This window comes from Dryobates pubescens, chromosome 33, assembly GCF_014839835.1.
Source record: "Dryobates pubescens isolate bDryPub1 chromosome 33, bDryPub1.pri, whole genome shotgun sequence".
Lineage (NCBI taxonomy): Eukaryota > Metazoa > Chordata > Aves > Piciformes > Picidae > Dryobates > Dryobates pubescens.
In genome coordinates this window covers 9,630,429-9,651,811 of record NC_071644.1, presented here as the reverse complement: position 1 = coordinate 9,651,811, position 21,383 = coordinate 9,630,429, and the positions used below count along the sequence as shown (strand labels likewise).

At 53.4% G+C, this 21,383-nt stretch overlaps 1 protein-coding gene across 5 annotated transcripts in view; it reads right to left on the bottom strand.

The window, feature by feature from the left end:
• CAMTA1 (calmodulin binding transcription activator 1) overlaps nucleotides 1-21,383 on the bottom strand; it is a 221,235-nt gene that overhangs the window by 99,200 nt on the left and 100,652 nt on the right. For all 5 annotated transcript variants that reach the window (XM_054175744.1, XM_054175740.1, XM_054175741.1 and 2 more), the window contains exon 6: nucleotides 9,771-9,842. In XM_054175744.1, coding sequence (XP_054031719.1) covers nucleotides 9,771-9,842 — 72 coding nt within the window. The remainder of the gene's footprint in view (nucleotides 1-9,770; nucleotides 9,843-21,383) is intronic.

Sequence of the window (21,383 nt, the reverse complement as noted above, 5' to 3'; positions counted from 1 at the left end):
GCACTTCTGCTGAAAGTCTTTCCCAGCAGACTAGCTGTGACTCAGGGGCACTGGAGTCTTGTTGGCCCCATCACTGCCCACCAGCCTGGTAATGCTGCACCTTGGGGCTTGGCCTTCCTGCCCCAAGTGAGCCCTGAGCCCTCTGGTCTCCCCACTACAAAAAGCATGGATTTGCTTGCAGGAGAAGCCAGCAGCAGCAGCTGCAGAAGCACTGCTCACAGCTGCACTCTCACTGAAAGCTTCACGGGCAGGCACTGCAGCCCTGGCAGCACCGGGGCCCAGGCAAGAGGGGCCGAGAGGGGCCGAGCTCTTCATAAACTGTTAGCAGGCTAACGAGGGCATCTGCAGGAGGAATAGGCACTAAAACTGGAACTGGATACAAAATAAATATCCCAGAGCTGGATTTCTTAAAAAAGATTCTGCTGAGCTATAGTTCCACATCAAATTTTTATTGAATACATTTTCTACTGAGAATCTGTGCACTAAACCCAGTCAGAATCATATGAGAGGAGCATAAATTTCATGTGCAGTTTTCACTGCAAATATCCTTCAAGAGAAAAGCAAAAGCACTTTTTAATCAAGCCCACTCCACAGCCCCTCATTCCTTTCCCCAGCAACAGGAGCTGGTAGCCCCTGAAGCAGCAGAGGCAGTAGGGAGCCTTGGCAGAGGGATGCTCTGCCTGAAGGTCACAGCAAGGGGACAGACCATGGTCCCCTTGCCATGGCTGCAGACAGTGCCCAGTTCTGCTTCCTGTACCAGACTGTGAAGCTGATGTTGCAAAGCAACTGATGTCCTCAGCTCATCACAGCAACTCGTGGGACCAGCAAAGCACTCTCACAACCCAAACCTGGCGATGTGGCTCTCCCCAAACTCAGGTACCCCTCCAAAAGCGACGCCAACTGCCTGAGTTGCTGAACCTGCAGTGAGGGCTGAGCTCCTTGGGGAACCACAGCCTCGCTGTACAAGCAGAATTAGGGCTCACTGTGCTTGGAAAGACTCTAGGGTCTGAAATGACATCACAGACAGAAAAGCTACGTCAGATAATGTCTCCCAGCAGCTGACAGTTGGAACTTCTTCCCCTGACAACGAGTGCAAGGTGAACTCAGAAAAATCCTTCTTTTCTCAGAGCTTTCCAGATCTGTCAGCACAATGTAAATACCAAAGGGGTGTAAGACAGAGCCCTTCCAGGAGTCAAGAGGGCCTGGGCCGCTGCACTGTCCTGGCAGCTCACACAGCGCCTCCTCCCTAGGTATTGTCACCTGGGCTCCTGAAAAGAAAATTCCACTGAGGAAAAGGTCAATAAATGGCAGAGGGGAGATGGTGCCCTGTGCTTGTCCTAACTGCTGTTTGTCAGAGTGCTTATAGGCAGCAGGTTGCAGGTCATGTCTGCTGTGTTTTCACACGAGCAGAGAAACTCTGCTGTGTGGTTCAGAGGCGATGCCTGAGCTGTGGCTCGCTGCACTGCTGTGTTGCAGAAGCCCTGAGCAGCTACATCCCTCCCCCAAACCACTGACCTTGAAAGATGTTGCATTCATTTTTCTTTCTGCATATTTTTTGTGATGGATTTAATGTTCAATAAAACTGAAAGAACAACAGCATTTGAAGCTTGAGCTGCTTGTGCAAGTGCCAAGCACTGCAGGAAGAGTTCAGGACTGATCTTTGCACCTCACTCAACCCATCTGCAGCAAAGCCGATGCTGCGGCTCCATGCTCTCAGCTGCACACTGAAGATGGGATTGTTCTACATGTGGATTCCTTCTCCTACCTAGTTCCACACTGTGCACCTAGAGCAAATCCTAGCAGGACAGATGGGTGCAATGCCAAAGCCTAAGAGGAGCCAAGTTTGACTGATGTGTTTCAGAAACACAATGGTTCTCCAAAGCATTAAATATCTACATAGACACTGTAAAGAGAGACTTTCGCATGTCCACCAAGACCACGCTTCCAGGCTTCACCATGGAGGTGGAGCACATGGGGATGCTTGGCTGGTGAAGGTCCTCCTTGCCTTCTGAAAGCCCCAAAGACACTAGAGCTGTATCTTAAACCCAGCAAATTCCCTACAGAAGGAGGCTCAGGTGTGGGCTTTAGATGTGGGCTCTGCACTCACAAAGAAAGGCTGTGGTTACAGAGCCCTGGATGCCAGAGAGGGAACAGGGATGGAGAACAGTGACAATCCCGCAGGCTCCTCTCCCTTCGCCAGCACAAAGCACCCAGGACAGCTGCCCAAGATGTGTAGACATCCAGCCGGGACAGCACCGGGAGCCGGGGCCGCGCAGCGGGAAAGCCGGGAACGGTGCCCCGGATCTGCCGAATGACAGCGGACTCGTGCCTCTGGCCGCTGCAGCTGCACGGAGCGCCTCCTGCACCCTGCTGCGGGGGGGAGCTGCTTGCACTTGTAGCTGGTGCAATTCATGCCTCAGGTTTAGTCCGTGATGCAATATTCTTGCACATCTCCTGCTGGCAGGCGGTGGACCCACGCTGCCAGCAGCCTGCTCTGGGTCAGAGTCCTCCCCAGCAACCAGCTCCCGAAGCCCAAACGCAGACCCAGGTCGTGCAGGCTGAGCTGATCTCCCGATTCGTTCCCCGGCAAAGCCACAGCTGCTGCACGCTCAGGTAACTCTCCTGTTACAGGTGGCACCATCGGGGCTCAGTGCTCAGCAGCCATTGGCGCTAACAAATCAGCACTGCTGGTGCCAGCCAAACATCTCGTTCTACCTGCAGGGCCCCCGGGACCGCGGGCAGACGATACCTCAGTGCCTGTGCTGGGTGCAGGCAGGGCTCTGTCACCTGGGCTGTCCTCCTGCCACCCAGCCCCATCCTTAAGCATCCCCTGGTGAAAATAACAACCTACAATCCTTTGCAACATTTGCTTGCACGGGGGGGACAATATGAAGACATATTCAACCCAACAGACTTGTTCTGTGCTGGTTACATTATTGGGAAATCTGGGAAACCTAATTTCCTGGGAAGAGGTCATCCCATTTCACAGCGACTAAACTGATAAAGCCACTCAGTGCCAGCCCAGAGCTGCCAGTCCTGTGCACGCCAAGGCAAGCTCCAGAGCTCCAAACTCAAATTGCAGTTTGCTCCACAACAAAATCTCCATCCCAAGGCCCTGCTACACCTCCCCAGGGAGGCAGCAGCCGAGGGTGTAATACACTCACAGACACCTGCAGACCTCATCACTGACCACAGAGGATGTGGATGAGATCAGCACAATTGCTGCATTGCTACTGCGAGCCTCAGTGTCCTACACCAGCAAACAGCTTTGCTGCTGCAAGGTGCATAATTTAATAAGCCATTAACTCACACCTGAGGTGAAGTAAATTCTGTGCATTATATATTTCAAAATAGCATTAGAATTCAATTAAGTGTCACCAAAAGCCTAATCCTTGCTGTACAGAGCATATTAATCAGTGTCTTGGAGCCCGTGGTTTGATTTAATTTCCAGCTGAGTTGTGCTGCCACATCATGGCCATCCCTGCTGCAAGGGCATCTCAGTGATGGCATCACTGGTCCAAACTGGAGCAGAATGGGAAAGAGGCACAGACCTGCTTCCTGGGGTCTTCCCGGGGCAACTTGTGGGCATAGGGTCCAGCTGTGTCTCTTCCAGGTGTCACTGTCCCCAGTAACAGTGGGGTCTTTGGCAGGGTCCCCAGCCCAGCCCTGATGCCATTTCCCCTCACAGCCACGGGGGAAAAGCATTTCTAGGGCAGGTGGCTTCTGTGCCAGCTGCTGGGAGTGGGCAGCAGGGAGGTGCTCACACAGGGCCAGTGCCACACCCGTGCCTGGACTGGGCACAATAAGCCACTGCTGGCCCTGGCTGGGGCGGTTGCTGCCCCCTCCTGAGCTGTGCTGCTGGCACATGGCCAGGCTGCAGCCACCACAATGCCACAGGGATGCTGCCCACGGCATCACTTCTGCTGTGAGCCCAGACACAAAGCCTGCTCTCCACTGCTGGGGGGTCGCCAGGCTGTGGATACTCTCACATGGCCCCTGGGGAGGAGCTGGGGATTAGCAAACCAGGCACGTCCCCCAGCACCTGGGGGAAGGTGCCTCTCCTATAAATGACCACAGATTATTTAAGCACCAGCTAAAGCACTCTGCCTGCCTCTGAGCTGGCTGGGGCCAGTGCCAGGCTCCTCACACAGGCAGGCAGCAGACCTGAGGCTCTGTGCAGTGGAGGAGAGCAAAGCCCAGAGAGCCACAAGCCCACCTGGAGCAGAGCTGGCTGCACAGCGAGAGGCTGGGCTGGTAACCTCTGGGGTCTCTGCTGGGATACAACCTGCCAGCCACATGCCCTGCTTTGCTGTCCACTTCCTCAAGAAAAGGCAGCAAGTATGTTGATAAAAGATGTACAGGACCATCCCAGAAGATGAAGCAGCCCTGAGAGAACCTTCCCTTGTAACTCCTGTGCCTCCCCTGGGCAGGAGCATCGGCAGAGGGTTGCTGCTGCCCCTCTACATAGCTCCTCTTTGTCCATCCTGCAGATGCCAAACACAGCTTTGCTCCAAGTCTGAGAAAGCTGCAGCCTGGCCTGAGCCCTGAGCTCCACTTTATCTGCTACAGAGTTTTGGCACCAAAATCATTGCTCAGGAGTACCAGAACAAGAGGACACAGTCTCAGGCTGCGCCAGGGGAGATACAGGCTGGATGTTAGAAAAAAGTTCTATACAGAAAGAGTGATTGCACATTGGAATGGGCTGCCTGGGGAGGTGGTGGAGTCGCCATCGCTGGAGGTTTTTAGGAGAAGACTTGACAGGGTGCTTGGTGCTGTGGGTTAGTTGCTTGGGCGGTGTTGGATTGGTTGATGGGTTGGACGCGATGATCTTGAAGGTCTCTTCCAACCTGGTTTATTCTATGTATTCTATGTATTCTATGAAAGCAGCTTCTGAGGTCTGGAGTAAGGATGGTCATGAACCAGATGTGCTGCTGGCTCCTGGGGCTTCTGCTCCCTACAACATTTGGCCCTTCCCTGCCAGCCAATGGGACATGACCCTCAGGAGGGAGAGTTTGGAGCCTGAGCACAGGATGGCTTCACTCTTGGGAAGGAGGTGGTCAGGAGGAAGACAGCTTGTGAGGAGCTGTGCCAGATGGAACTTAATTTTAGTGAAGGTAAAGACTCCATGAGATGCTAACATTAGTGAGCAGGAAAACCTTGAAGGAGCAAAAATCAATCAAAAACAGCCTGCATCTTGTCTAGATGGGGCCTGAGTCTGTGTCAGAAGAGGCTACAAGGCTGGCTCACACCAAAGGATGTGGCTGCTCTGGAAGCTAGTCAGGGGATGAGGAGCAAGAACCAGGACATTACTGAACAGGATCTCCCAGCCAAGCACTGCAGGACCACTGGGGCTGCTCCCTGGCAGTCTCAGCAGCCCTGGCAGGGCTCAGCACGGCTGCACTCATCCTTTCCCAGGCCTAAATTTGCTGCCATGGGGCTGCTGTGCCTGCCAGAAACTGCAAAGCCAAGCTTCAGGCAAGCATCTAGGCCAAGCAGAGCTGCAGAGCAGGGAGCAGCCGTGCTGCCCGAGCACTGCATGTGCTTCACTGCCAGCCAGCAGAGCTCAGAGGGAGCCAGAGCTCGAGGAGACCTTCCAGAGGCAGCAAGCGGCTGTCACCACGAGTGACCCTCAGTGCCCATCACCAGAGCTGGCAGTGACAGTGGCCCTGCATGCCCCAGGGAGATGCAGGAGCCATGGGGAGGGAGATGACGAAGAGCAGCTGGCTCCTCTCAGACAGAAACAGCTCCTCTCAGGTTTCTGATGCTGAAGGCAAGGGACAGAGGTCTTCCAGCAGGACAGCCTGCAGCATGGTGGCTTTGGCTTCTTTCTCTTGTTGCTAAAGCACAGCACAACAGACTGCTGTGGTTAAAGCTGTCCCTGATGAGAGTTAAAATGAAGTTTTGGGGCACTTATGCTAAATGGAACTTGATTTTTGTGTGTACAGAGCCAGAGGCTCCTTCAAATCTGCTGAACTGTTCAGGCCACTGCTACCAGAGCTCTGGGATGGGAAGGCTTAGGACATGGCTGCTCTGTAATGGGAAGGCAGCAGAGGCACAAAAGGAGCATTCTGAAAAGATGAAAGGAGAGGAAGCAGTCTGCAGACCATGTCAAAAGAATATGCAGGAAGCCTGGAAAGGGCATCCCCTGCTGCGTTCTTGTCAGGGAATGCACAGAGAGGTGTCTCAGGGGGCCTGGCTCTGTATCCCATGGCTGTGAGCAGAGTGGGCACTGGAAGCACTTCTGTTGCGTGCCAGAGCTAAATGGATGCAGAAGAAACTCTGCTGTGCTGGCAGTGCCCTGTGATCCCACCACGCTTGCTGCCTCCTCACAGCACCACTCCACATGCACACTGTGCACTAAAAATAGGAGCCCAAAGCAATTAACACAAGCTTGCTTAAAAAGTCTCTTCTGTGGTGGGAGGTCCTTGTCTGGTCCTGCAGGAATAATCCTTTCCAAAGAGATGGCTGTGCTGAAGAGGCACTGAGGTGGATGAGTCTGCCTGAGAAAAATCACCAGGGGTCCACGTCAGCTCCTTCCCATCACACCACCACCAAAGGACAAGCCAGAGCTTGGGTCAGAGGAGGCCACAGCAGTGTCACAGCAGCCAGCACACAGCAGGCCCTGCGGTGTTCTGAGCATGGCAAAGGCAGGAATCTGTCTTTCAACCTTGATTGTGGCCACGTTTCAGGAAAGCAGGAGTCTCTTTGTCCAATGGACACCCTCTCAGCTGGGGCTCTACCTCTGACAGGCTCTGCATTTGCAGCAGAAGTTAACCCTCAGACAGCCAAAGCCTCTGACCACACAGAACAACAAGCAGCCCCTCACAACACCTTAGGGTGCTGTGGGATTTCCTACAGCGAGCACCGAGATGCAGCCTCGACAAGGGGGCATGAAGGAAACAGCACCAAAGGTCCTGAGAGCCTCCAGCTGCAGCGCACAAGGGGGAAGAGCAGGAGAGGCATTGCTGTGCATGGGCAAAGTAGAAGCTCATCTCCAAAACCTTTGCAAACAGCAGCCAGCCTTGGGAGCCTGGCAGCCAGATGAATTCTGAACTCCTGGGGTGCCAATTACCAAGCCACAGAAGGGAAGGCAGCGTTTTGCTGCTCAGCTGTGCCAGTGTTGGGAAATTGCCTCTATCTGAGAATTCACACTTTGCCTGCATCACTCATTAGGAGTACAAACAGGGCTTTCTTCCTGCTTCTCTTGCCATTGACAGGGAGCCTGGTGCCACTTGGAAGGTCTGCACAGGGGGTTCACAGACGTCCTGCTGGCAGCTGAGCCGGAAAAGCCACAGCAGTGTCTGCACTGATGCTGCTGCAGGCACCAGGGACCTGCCACCCCTCCTGCCCCCAAAAAGGCTTCAGCAGTGCTGGGCTGCCTCTGCCTGACTGCAAATGGTGAGGGCACTGCTGCTTTCAGGAAGACAGTGGGTACTGAAGAAGTGCTACTGGAGTAGCCTCAGCACCCCTTGGAGAGGTCACTGCATCCTCAGCCCTGGCCTTTCCCCTGCCTGTTGCTCAGGGCTTGATACTATAGGTCTAGAATCAGAAAACTGATAGAGAAGTAGGAGAACCCAGTGCAGGGATCACCCAGTGCAGGAGACACCTCACTGTCTCCTCACTCAGCTCCAGGAGGCTGTCCCAGGGCTGGACCATCTCCTGCAGAGACATTGCAATGCTTGCTTGGCATCAAGAAACACGTTAAAGGTAAGGCAGCACTTAAAATCCATTACCAAGAAAGCTTGAAATGTCTGGAAAATGTAAAACCCCTTCAGAACAGAGAGCAGGAGACCTCAGGCTCATATGGCAGGGCTACAGCAGGGTCACCTCTCATGGCAGAGACTCAGAAAGCTGCACCTTGCCCACTGACAGCCTGAGCTGACTAGTTTCCACTTCCCACTTTCTGGTCTCAGTCCCCCTGAATTCACCACGGCACTGAAGAGAGGCATTGTGTTAGGAAAGCTTCTGCTGCTCTCAGCAAGCTCTTTTCTCTCTGGCTGCATAACCTTGAACACATGACTGAAGGATGCCCATTTATGCCTAGGAGATGCTGTCATGAATCACAGAACCCCTTCCCCCCACAGCTAAGGCACAAGGTGTCCTTGTTCCTGAACACCAGCAAACCACATCCCCAGAGAGGTGTCCTGCACCACCTTTTATATAAATAGGCCTGTGAGGAGCACACCTCCCATCCACTCTTCTCAATCCACAGCACTCACCAGAGCACAGCAGATGCCTGAACACCAATACCCCCCAACTCTGAACCAGGCCTCAGGGTGCAGTAACAGCCCGTAGGGTGCTGCAACACAACTCACCCCATGCAAACCAGCTGCCAGCACAGCCAAACCCAGCAGCAGCTCTGGTGAGACAGGATAAAAATGAACAGAAACAGAAAGGCAGCAAGCAGAGAGAAAGGGTGAGCCACAGGGGAAGGACCTCAGGGGGACAAGCACAGGCTGGGCAGCCCATGACAGAGCAGGGTCTGGGGACTGCCCATGGCCAGGGAGCCACATGAGCATCGCTCAGCCTGGAAAAAGCACTGAAATCCTGGGATGCTTCCTGACAGACAGAAGGGCAGAGCTAGAAAATCCTCCCTCGAAGGCACTGTGAAAGATTTGTGGTTTGGGAGCAGCTTCCCTAAAGGTCACAACTCAATTTGAGGCTGGAGCCCTGCAGTTTGATTTGGCATCATCTGCTCCTCTGGGGATCTAACAGTAAAGACTCTGCTGTCTGCCCTGGATTTCTCCAGGACAGGCCCTTCCCTAGCATTTTCAGTTTATGTGAAAACACTTCACGAGCTGAGCTGTCCTGCAGGGACTCTGGAAACCTCTTGGCCAGGGCTGAGGGCTGCTGCAGCTGAGGAGCTGTGGTACCTTTCAAGCCTGTGCAGCACTGGTACCTCCCCGAGTTCCTGGGTGCTTCCAGAAAGCCTCAGCCCACGGTCCTGGTCCTGAGAAGGCAGGAGCAGAGGAACCAAGTGCCCTGCTGCTGCACCCACCACGGTGCCCTCTGCCTTCTCAGGGACAATATGGAAGCACAAGTGCAAAAGCATACTTTCCATTTGCTTCCTGAAGCAAATGTTCCTCAGATCTGTTTGTTTTCAGGACTGCCAGGGTTTAATCTTTCAAACAAAAACATTATTACAATATGTGTCAAATGCTGTTTTCTAACAACACAAAACAAAACAAAGCAAACGGCTTCCACTTTGTGAGCAGCAGCAACCATTCAGTAACATAAAGAGCTGCACAAAGGCAGGGCCAGGCAGCAGGGGCCCTGGGGTATCAAGGCACTACTCAAACCTCACACAAATAGGAGGAAATCTCCCCTGGACTCCTCCAGGGGCCTAACTGTGCCACAATAACTGGATGAAAAATCTTTGAGTGACCCCAAAACACCCCTCGAGACTGAACAAAGTGCCAGAGGAAAGCAGATCACTGCAAAGCTGCCCACAGGATCCAGCCCAAATTCAAGCACTGCCACAGGGCTGATTTCTCTCCCGTGCCATCAGTGCCAAGCAACTGGCTTCCTGAGCTCCTGTGCCTGCCTCTACAGAACTGGAAAACACAACTGAAAATCTTAAACCCACCATTCAGAGGTTTGAGCTGGCCTCAGCTCTCTGCTAGAGACAATCTGACATACCCCTGGAGAGAGGCAGCTAAGAAACTCCCTGCCCCCTTCCGAAGCCCAAATGCCCCCAGACGCTGCACCATGGCGTCGGCGACCTCCCAGCAGCAAACACGACCCCGAGAGAGAGGAACTCATTGTCCTACCTGCAGAAGCCAGTAGCACCTTCTGTGAAACGTGGGGATGATGGAGGAGTGGACATAGCAGCCGTACAGGCACTGGGGACACAAAAAGAGAAAGCAGAGTGGGGTTAGTGACGGCAGCCAGCGCCCAGCAGCTTCGCCAGCGCGCGAGGGACATCGCTCCAGGCTCGGTGACGCCACGCCAGGCTGTGCCACCCCAAACTCATTCCTTCAACCATTGCACAGGTTATGGAATTGCTCCAAGAGCCCCCACAGCCAGGGCACTGCAGCCACCCACAGCTTGGCTGGGGAAGCTGGGGGCTCCATGGGGCTCTGCATCCCCACACACCACAGGGATGGCTTTGCTCAGCTGCCCTTCCACCTTTGTCTTTCGTAGCAAACACAGACCCCTGCTTTCCCACAGACTGTCACCGGGGCTGGAGGCTGAAAACTTAGGATTATAAGATGAAAACATTGCTGTCAGATCAAGACACAACTGCTTTTTTGTTAACTTTAAATGAACTCTGCTACTCTGATTAACTGAACTCAGTAAGGCAAAGGACTTCTTTCTGGGGGGAAAGAGTAGATTTTCAGTATGTGAAAACTTTTCACCACTGCTGCCAGCTGGGAGCTGAGCCCAGCACAAACCCAGTGCACAAAACTGGGTTTAATGTAAAAGATCCTGTCCAAAAGATTTGTTTATTATTAAAAAAGCAATACCACTGCCTGCCTCTGCTGGTGTTCAACTCAGGCAGCAGGGATGGCTGAGTGCAGTGCCACATTCTCCCATACCAAAGGTGATTAGTTTGCCTTAAACGTGAGATTGCGGCAGCTCAGCAGCCTGCTCTCAGCCTTCCCCAGACATCTCCCTTGGAAGATCGTGGGCTGTGTCTGGGCACACAGAGTCTGCCACTGCGGAGGGGAACACAAAGCCGACTGCGGATTTCCAAGGGGAATCTCCTTTCTTGTTTTACTCCAGTGATTATGGTGACTCCTGTGCTCAACCCCTTCCGCCCTGGCTCCCAGACCTGTCTGCACCCTGCCCGGGCTCCTTGCTGGCTCAGGGTGTGAGTCAGCACCAAGCACCGTCCCATCTGCAGTGGCAGCAGGATGGGATGGCCCTGGCTCCAGCCAGGCTTCAGCAGGACTTTGAACCCCCCAAGTGGGACCTAGATGGACAGGTATTGGAAAACCCCATTGCTAAACCATCATCCCAGCTGCCACCAGCACCAGTTTCTGCAGCTCTGGATGCCACACCATCAATGGTGATGTGAAGGTTGACACATGGCATCAAGGCTTTCCTGGTGTTAGTGAAGGTGGCCTGTGCTTGGTGTCCTGCTGATACCATTATGGCACCAGCCCACGCCAGGACACAGCTCTGACTGTACCACCCCCTGCGCAGGATGATGTTCATTTACCACCCTCCTGCCTGGGGGACAGCTCACAAACAGGGAAGCCCTGCTGCCAGCAGCATGCTCGCTCACTCCCGCACGGCAAGTGGGGCTGTGACGTGGCAAGGGCAGCGCTGTGGTCAGAGACATGGTGCCCCGGGGCAGCTGTCGAGGGCGACCCCTCCCCAGCACCCTGTTTGGCAGGTCTGCCTGAAATCAGAAAGGTTTAAGGGCTCCTGGCTGCTGCCACCGAGCTATTTTTGGAACACAAATGACAGGGATGAATAATGCTAAGCGTCAAGGGTATGTTCCACAGGCAGAAGGAGGGGGGAGGGGAAACAGAGGGGGGAAACCTGCAGAAAAGAACCCACAGAAAAGCCTCAGGTTGAAGCCAGGCCAGGGGAGGGGCAGGCGCCGGAGTTTAGCAATCCCCAACAGGGAGTCCTGGCTGCACGGCGCCGGGGGCTGCAGCACAGCCTCCTTAACGCTGGGTTCTGCTGACTCAGAGCAGGTCCCTCTGCTTCAGAAAGCAGCTTGGCAGGAGCAGCATCTCCCTCTGACCAGCTTCCCACTGGGGCCGGGAACACACCACTGGAGGAGGCTCTGCAACAGCGAGGGGCATCCATAGCGCCTCAGGCAGTGCCTACCAGAGTGTATCAATGCACATCAATGTCTGCCATGCATATCAATGCATATCAGCACACCTCCACTTCACAGCCCTGATTTGCTGTGAAGCTGACTGAAATCTGCGTTGCTGAAACCAAAGCCTGAGGACAGGCAGCAGTGCTGAGCCCTCGCTGCAGTGGGCAGGTAGGAGGAATGCTGTCTGCCTGCAGAGCTCTACTACAGCTCCAGAGGTGTCAACAATGAATTACAGGAACCCCTCCTGACCCTGTGGAACCGCTCTCAGCATCGCAGCAAATGGTTTGGAAATCCTAAGGGTTCAGAGAATCTGCAGAGCATCCAGAATGGGGGGGGTGGGGGGTTGGTTTTTCTTTTTCCTGTCCCCATGTGGCACAACTTGGGAAGTTGGACCTGGATTGATGTTTGGGGCTGGATGCTCTAACTTGGGCAGCTGGATGAGGGAGACCCACGTGTCAGCAAGCCCCCCCGGCCTCAAAGGGACAGCAGGGACTATGTGCTGGCACTGAGGGAGCAGGCTGTGGAGAGAGGCACTGTGGTGAAGCAACAGGCCTTGGAAACCCAGCTTCTGGAGGAAAGTCAAAATGAGTGATGGCAGCAATAAAAACAACATTAATTTGGGGATAAAAAGGCATTAAAACAATGTTTATGGTATAAATAGAAACCTTAGAAATCTGAGCTTCGTGCTTTGGAGGATTTTCAAAGTTAATGAGCTAAGCTCTGCTGGATGACCCAGCCCACGAGGGGTGATGGCACGGGGAAGGGGGGGAGGCCTGCAGGGAGACAGTGCAGAGAGGCAGCTGGCCCAGGGCAGCGATGAACCCCCCTGCCCCACAGCCGGATGCCCCTGGCCAGTGGCCAACAGCTTGGCACCGAGCGCTGCCGCTGCTGAGGTGAGCAGGGTCACCTCCCCGGGGATGGGCACCCAGGGCACACCCAGCACCTGCGGCTAGAGGAGCGCTTCACACAAAGACGTGCCCAAAGCAGGCAAAAGAGGTTCAGAGGATGGCTTTGCCTCTTTTATTTCCCCACTGGGGAGGTAAAAGCGCGGCCCTGTGCGTCTGTGGCTGCGCTAATGCCAGGCTGGGCGCCCAGCCAGCGCATTAAGTGAAATCGAATTCCTGAAACCAGCTTTAATCAGCAGATTTTTAAGGTTAGAATGACTCTCTCCTCTAGCAGGCTTGCCAAGGTTAATTCTGTCCTGGGCAGGCTGAATTAATGGCCTGGACAGGGGAGAACGTTTTCCCCCGATTCTCTCTCAAGTTCACAAAATCTCCAGGAGAAGAGGAGTGGCATTTCTGGACCATCCCTGGAGAAAGCGGCACTTCAGCACTGTTCTGAGCTCTGCCTGAGGGCAGAGGCTGGGCTGTGACCACCAGGAAGCTCCATCAGGACCTGTGCGTGGTGAAGCCCCGAGCAACACAGGCTATGGGGTGCAGACACTGGCCTGTGGGGGTGGCTCCAGTCCCCACGGTGGTGGTATGAGAGGGATGTCCGTGGCACAGCGCTGCTCTCGCCTTTCGGGGAGCTGTGTGCTTCTCCTGCCAAATCACAGCTGTGGGCACCCCAAGCATAGGCTTGGTTCTCAAGTCCTGCTGTGGTGGAACAAAGCAGCTGGGAGCAGCGCTCCACGTAGCTCCCCCGACATGAAATCCACACCTGCCCCCAGAGCCCGTGGCTCTCAGCTCCTTCGAGCAGCCCCCACACTGCCCCCGCGGAGCCAGACCCTGCCAGCTCCACTCCATCCCCACCTCCTGAAATCGACGAGTAATTAAAGAGAAAAGCCCTTCCCCGGGCAGCCGGGGAGGGCTGTGCAATTACAGCTGCCTACCCCAACATTCATATGCAGCCCACATCTCGCATTATCAAACTTCAGAAAACCGGGGGGGGGGCGGGGGGGAGAATCAAAGTATTAGTGGATTTTTTATCCTGAGCTCCTTAAAGTGATTGTGGCTTATTTAAAAATAATACAATAATGCTGAGGTGTGCTTCCTTAATAAGAACACCTTGGGAATGGAACCAGGAAAGAGAATCAAAAATTCAAGATAGGGTTGGACAGGCTTTGAAATTCCTCTCCCCAGTGAGTTACACCAGTGGATATTTAAAAAAAAAGGAAAGGAAAGAAAAACCGCCCAGATTTTGTTCAGATTTTCACACTGAATCCCCAATTCCCTTAATAAGAAGCTAAATCAATCTTTAGAGAACAAGCCACGCAAGACCTGTGGCTCTAAATTATTAAAACACACTGGAGCAGCTCCACGGTGCGAGGCTTCCAGCCCCGCAGCCACCCCGGGCAGGACGCTCGGGCGCCCGCGGGAGGGCGCTGCCCCCGCCCCGCGCTGCAGGGCCGGCCCAGGCTCCGCGCTGCGTGCCGCGGGTGCCCACTCCCGCGCAGTGCCCTTGCTGAAGGACAAACCCCGGGTGCTGGGCACCAGTGACATTCCCTCCTCCCACGGGGCAGCCGGGCTCCCCTCCCTCGCTCCCTGCCAGCCGGTCTGTCAGATCCTCCTTTTTTCTTCAGCGGAGAGGAATAACCCTGCTGGGAAGGGTAGGTGCTCCCTGTGCCAACCCAAACAGCTCAGCTCTGCACTGAGAACCCTAAACGAAAGCCTTTCAACTGAGCACACTCCTGGCAACAGCAAGAAAAAATGCCCCAAATAATGGAAACTGACAGGCAAGTGAACCCACAACGTGGTTTACAAAGAGAAAAAGGAAAAACAGAAGAACATGAAATGCTCAGAACAGGGGATGTGAAACTCTCATGAGCAGCTCTTGAATCAAGCAAATGCACCAGCAAAAGAACAGGCTGTTGACTGCATCCTCCAGCCCTCTCACAGACACTGCCATTATCTGATGTACAGATACCATCCCATCCCCTCCTTCCACCAACTTTCTCTTATCCCAGAAGATATGATCCAATCTTCTTGAAATTGATTTCTCTGCACTTCAGACAGCTCCTGATCAGAGAAGTTTGTTAGCTCTTTGTAGTGATACCTTAGCCTCACAGGTAGGAGCCATTTCCCATCTGTCTGTACCAAGTACCCACCAAATTCTGTGGCACTCTGGTGGGGCAGAGCACAGCCAGGAAAGCAGCTGCAAACCTCCAGGCTCTGCCTCTGGGCCACCAAAGCAGCAAGCACCGGGGGATATCCTCACGTTCCGTGTGTCACCTCCCTCCTCAGACCTGAAGGAAGTGCCCTCTGCGATTGGGTTATCTGGCAGCAGATGGTCCTTCCTTCAGGACAGGGGCGCTAAAGCCACGGCCACGTTCCAAATCCATTTAAACATCAGATTAGGCTCACCCTTGTCAGCCGCGGGAGCTGGGAGGCAGCAGCGGCTCCTGCCTGCTCAATTAATCAACATTCAGCTGGAGGAGCCAGAGGGCTGCTACAACCCCCCTGACTCCACGCCAGCACCACGCACGGCGAACCCAGTGCCAACAATCATGCTTTCCCTCCCCTGGCAGTGAGAAGGGCTGGAGTTGGGAGGCAAGGCTGGGGGCTTGGCCAGGCGGGTGGAGAGGCAGGTTTGTGACACCTCTGCCAGGGCGGAGTGACACAAGGTGACACCAGGCTGACAGGGACGCCAGAGCCAACCTCAGCATTTCTCTGTACCGATCAGCCCCGGTTCGGCTTCTCAGCAGAGGGAGCTGTAAGCGTGGCTGAACCTGGCAGCCAAGGGTCGCCCAGGGTGTAGGCAGGCTATACCCCAGGTCTTACTTTGATTTGAAAAGGGAGCAGTGTGTCACAATATGGGGAAGCATCCAAAGGTTCCCGTTAGTGCAGCAAATTCTCAGGTAAAACACCGCTAAACATGTTCTCTCGCTCCTGACCTCAGTGGAACAGACCTCAGACAAGGCTGGATCGTCCTCCGCTCAGAAACAGCAACTTTGACTCGGACAAGTGCAAAGACTGTGCTCGGCCCTCGGTGCTGGGCTGATCGGTGCTGCTGGCACAAGGTCTGCCTGGTATCAATGCCAATAGAACTTCAGCAATTGCTTAGAGTTTGCTAGTTTGGGCAAGAAGCTCCTAGGGACTGAGAGCAGACACTGAGACCCATCTGAACAATTCCACAGGGCTGCAAAATCCCCAGGAACCCAGCCCCTCGCTTCTGGGCTGCATCCGGCACAGCAAACCTCTGCAGCGCCGGGGCATTGGCTGCTGTGCCAGTGTTCAGCCTGCTGCAAGAATTCTGGGGTTTGGCTCTTTCTCTGACATGTTTCAAGCCCTCCTGATGCCCTGGATGTCCCCAGCACCCAGGTAAGGGTGTCTGAGCCCAGGGAGCTCAGCCGATGGCAGCAGATGTCCTGGCAGCGGCAAGGTCCAGGCCAAGCTCCCTGTCACAGGACCTTGCTGCTTCTGGTAGCTTTGTTACCAAATATTGCTCTGTTTACTTCAGGACTTGTTAGAAAGCAATTTCTGAAATGTTCAATATTTAATGAACTATTTAAAGCTTTAATGGGCTGCTTTTCAAAGCCTGTTCTCCCTCAGTGGAGTTCTGAAGTCACTGCAAGGACTGCAGGTTTGAACTTGCTTGCTGCCAGCAGTGGCTCTGCCGACGCTGCCGAATGCAGAAACCAGCGGATCTAGCTCCAAATTCTTGAACTTGAATGTGATGCCTGACAGATGCCACTTCAGCCTCCCACTCTGACCCTTCTTTACCACAGCCCCATGGCACAGACCATACCTCTTCAACACACGCAGAGCCCTGCAAAGGCCTCCATCCCCAGTCCAGTCCCAGGTCTGGGAGCTGGCACTGCCATCATTGAGGCATGCAGTACAGGCAGCATGGGGACAGGGGCTGTGGTGGAGAGGAAGAGGATGAGAGGTGGCAGCTCCACCTTGGCAGGAGCTCCTACCAGGTTTCCCACCTTCCCTGCTAGGAGGCTGATGGTGTGCAGCCCCCCTCCTCACAGGGAGGCACTTGGTGATCAAAGTCCTGCAGATGGCAAAGCTGGGCACCATGGCAGCCCTCCCATCAGATGTGCCACAAAAGCAGAGCTATGGTTAGGAATCCAGTGGGGCTGGCACACCATGGGTTAAATGATTACAATAAAAGTCATATTGGAAACAGCCTCCTCCAGCTACCCAGACCTCTGTTCAGTATCTGATCTCAATGCTGGCTGCCTGGGGTTTCAGCAAAAGCAGCGACTGGTGCTACCCACTGCCTATTGAATCCCCCAGCACTTCCTATCCATCACCCAGCCGCAGCTCAATAGCAGATCACAGCCCAAGGTCACACCTTTCTGCAGGTGGCTTATGTCCCACCAACCCCTGCCTCCACCTGTCTGAGGGACATGGAGCAGACACCGACCCAGAGGCCATTCCTGGGGAGATGGGGCTTGTGCAGGCGGCAGCAAAGCAGAGGAATTTGGCTCCCGTGGTGGTGAGCAGCAGGGCACCTCCTGACCTTCCACCGCACCCTAAGACAAGGGCGCAGCACGCTCCACACCAGCTAGCAAACTCCTGGGTTTCTATGCTAGTAATTCCTTTAATAAGACTTAAATATTGATTAAAAGACAGGCATGAGGCCGGTCCAACAAGGAGCGATGGCTCTAATCTCAGCGTGCTCTGCAGCCATCCCGCTGCTGCTCTGCAGGGAGAGAACCGCCGCGCAGAGCCACCCCCTCCGCCCGGGGACTCCGGACCTGCTGCAGCCAATGGGAACTCTGCCATCGGCTGCAACGTGCTGAGGCTTCAGCGTCCCTCCCCATCACCGACACCACGTCCTGAGCTATGTCACGTCGAGAACAGCACAAGCTGCTGTCTCTCCAAACATCAGACAGCAGCTCTGCAGGTGCACAATCCGATGCGAATTTTCTGCTGTGATGCTGTCGACTGCAAACCGATTGAACAGGAGCTGCCTGCACAGGCCTGCAACATTACTGCTCAGACTGGCATCAGCTTCACACTTGCAGCTGGGCTACCCCTGAGTGCAACCAACCCCAAGAAGGCTTCCACGAATTGCACAGAAGCAAAGTGCAGCACACAGCCCTGCTGCAGGATCATTGGTATGCACCCCGCAGGCCTGCAGCCGCTGCCTGCAGATGCAGATTTCTTTATTAATGTGGGGATGCTTTAATCTCAGTCTAATTTTACCTTTAGGGAAGATGCATCCCAAGGCTGCCAGGAGCTAAACCCTCCAGATGCAGCAGTGCAATTTGTATTCAAAGCAGCAGGTCTATCTGTCAACATGTTTGTCTCCCCTATCTGCCAGCTCTTATTTATAATCCCATTCAGATTAATGAATGACAGTAGTTCTCATCACAAGAAATTTGATTAATCAATTTAAGTGCTTAATCACCCTGGCCAGGGTGAGAACCATTCAGGAGGGATGCTGCCTGGATAGGGGCAAAGCTGTGAGATGCAGGAGGAAAAAGTCAGTGCTTTCCCTTGGGAACAATTCAAGCAGGGAGTGCACACAGGATTAGGGCTTTCCAGGAGCTGAAAGTTTCCCTGGGGCCAGTGCTCCTGGCCAGCGAGTCACAGAGTATCCAATTCAAGCCATCTCCTAAACTGACACAGAAGGCTTGACACTCACAACCTCCTTCCTGCTCCCCAGGTCCCTCACCACCAAACCCCAGAGCTGGTACCCATGAACCAACCCAGCCAGGTCCCCTGTGTGCACCCTTCGCCCACCTCGCTCCTGCGCACACAGACCCCTATGGCTTGGCAACCACCAGCTTGAATATTCCACAATGATCTCCAGGGTTTTCTGGAGACCTGAGAGATGTTTCAGGCAGCACCTAAGGGCAAAGCTGAGCACAAAGACAGTGGACTTCTAGGAGAGGCCATGCCATGTGAGCACTGATCTGGAGCCAGTCTTGTGCGTACTCTGAGTGATGAAACCAATACAACTTTACAAACCATCTCAGAACAACATCATCTCTTCTTCCACAAAAGAGAAGTTAACAGAGCAGAGCCACTCTCTGCTGGCAGACAAAGCATCTCTGATCTCTATGGCAAAGACTCATGCATTCACCATGGACATCTCTGGACGTGAAGGCAATGAGCATCCTGTGACTGCAGTGGGTAACAGTGCTCCAGAACCAGCCACAGCAATCCTGCTGCCAAGCCTCATCTCAAAGCCACCGACTGGAAATGAAGATCAGAGCCTCCTGATCACACCCTTCAGGAACCAAAGCCCAGCACCATTAAATCTTTGCACTGGTGACCTGACAACAACAGGCAATGGCTGTGAACTACAGCTACAGGTGGTGAAAGGAGCAGGGAGGAGGGAATGGGATACTTTGGGAAGATGAACCCCCTCAGAGACCACAAGCACATGGGTAAACATTTCTCCAAGACAGAGGAAGGTTTCTTAGAGGGCTCAGGAAGGGTTACACAGCTACAGCTCACACCCTGCTCCATGCAGCACCAGAGCAAAGGGAGACAGATACCTGAGGGATGCTGGAGAGATGGAGTTGTCCAGACACAAAAAGAAACCAACAGAGCTGGTGTCTGCAGCTGAAAAGCTGGATGTGGCACACAGAAAGGACTGTAAAAGATGTGTTGTGGTGGGAAAAGCAGTACAGAAGGCTGCTTTGGCTCCACGAGGTGGTTTTCTAACCCAGCACTGTCCTAGCAGTTGCTCAGGTGGCCACAAAGCCCCCAGGACAGAGATGCTGCGCAGGGCCCTGCACATCTGGCCCTGGCCACTCATGCAGCTGCACTGCCCCAGGGGTGGGGGCCTCCTGTCACCACACAGCTGGAAGAGTTGTGAGCTGGAAAGCCATGGAGCATATTAATGTCAGGCTGAAATATGGCCACAATGCACAGAAGTATTTTATATTTATCCTCTTTTAGAAATGTTATAAAGACAATATAATGAGAGTGCTGCAAACAGCTCGAGTGTTTTCCTCCTAATCTGGCAATAAAAATATGTCAAAGAAATGCCTAAAATCCTAATGGGAGAACAAAAAATAATGGGCCAGGCTGTGACAGGATTTAGCTGTGATTTTACTTCAAGGCTTTAATCATGTCTGCTGCAACATCAATGGAAAATCAGATCCAAACCTGCATGAACCATTGATGTCTGTGCTGGTTGTCTCAGCGCTGAGCGGGGCTGAGACTGCACAGGTTCAGTGGAGGTTAATGAAGACAGGTCGAGGTCTCAAGATGTTTATATCTGAGGAAACATTGTGCAAGCAAAGGATTATTGAGCTGGTTTGGTGCAGGCTCGACTGGGGCTGCGCACACGAGTACAGAAAGATTCAGGAAGCGACTTGGGGCGGTAAGGACAAGCTAACAAATGCAGCTGGGAGCAAATGCATGAACACAGTTCCAGAGGTGTTATGTGGGGACTATTAATTACACACACAGTTGTATCTTGGATTAATTTGCTGCTGGGATGGAGCAGAAGCCTTAGCTGAAATCTTGTCTTGGCAGCCTCCTCTGTGCAAAATTAGCCCTGGAGTTACCTGCAGGCATACAAAGTGATGCATTCAGCTGGTCTGAGAGGTGCCCTGGTTCTTGGTCCTGCACCCTTATGCTGCTTACTCACACTTAAGAGCAGAAGGCACTGAGGGCAGTCATCCAGCAGTGACCACACAGCTTCCCTGTCTGGTCACTCCACGTTGTTGCAAAGGTGGCATAATTCACACCAGAACACCAAAAACACTGAGTGGGAAGAGAGCTCAGCTGTGGCTGTACCACCATCTGCATTCCCCCCCAGCAGCTTCAGAAGCTGACCTTCCCTTCCCCATTTCAGGAAGTCATTTAAGGTCTTCAGCAGCTCCTCAATTCTGAAATTGAATCTAAGTGCTCAGAAAACTTGGAAGGAGCTGACCTTCAATCCTCCTTCCAACGAATCCCTTAATTAAAAAGCATTTACACAACCTAAAACAAATTGTTTTGTATGCCAATACTAAATCTTCCCATTCCAATTTTAAACCCTTAGAGCTTCACTATCACTCACCAGCAATGGCAGCAGCCACAGCAAGCAGCATGTGAGAATGCCCTGCTGGAGAAGCTTTTGTGGGAGCACCAAGTTTACATTGCTGGCAACAAACACAAAAATTTCATTCCTTGCCCCAAAAACTCAACAGCAAAGCTTTCACTTCTCTTACTGACATGCACCACAGCAAACAGAGTGCTCCTGACATTCAGTGAGCAGCAGGAAGGTTGACATTTTCCTTGTATTAATTTTTTATCAGGGAATAAAGAGCTCATTTTCATGACAGATAACGAGCTGGAAGGTAATGGCAGAGGTCTGCTATGGTGAGATCCACCAGGCCGGTGAGCGTCTGTACAAGCAACAGCAGAACAGAGACCTCCCTGGTGTCCTCCTAAGCCGACACTACCTCCAAGATTCTGCAGGCTATCACCCTGCCTTCTGAAGAGCTCTCCAGCGCTATTCAACAGCTATGGCACTTGGCCCACTGAGGAAGGGAAACACAGCTCTGACCAGAGGAGCAAACATCTTCCTTATGCCCAGAGACCTTGCAGAGAACACAAACCAGAGCCACAAGCTAAGAACAGATCTTCTGCTGTGTGAAATAACAACTGCCCTGGCACCCAAAGCTCTGGGAGGATTTGTCTGCACACTGCAGCAAAACAACTCCTTGTGTTCTTTCAGGTGGGATGGCACTTCAGGGTGGAGGCAC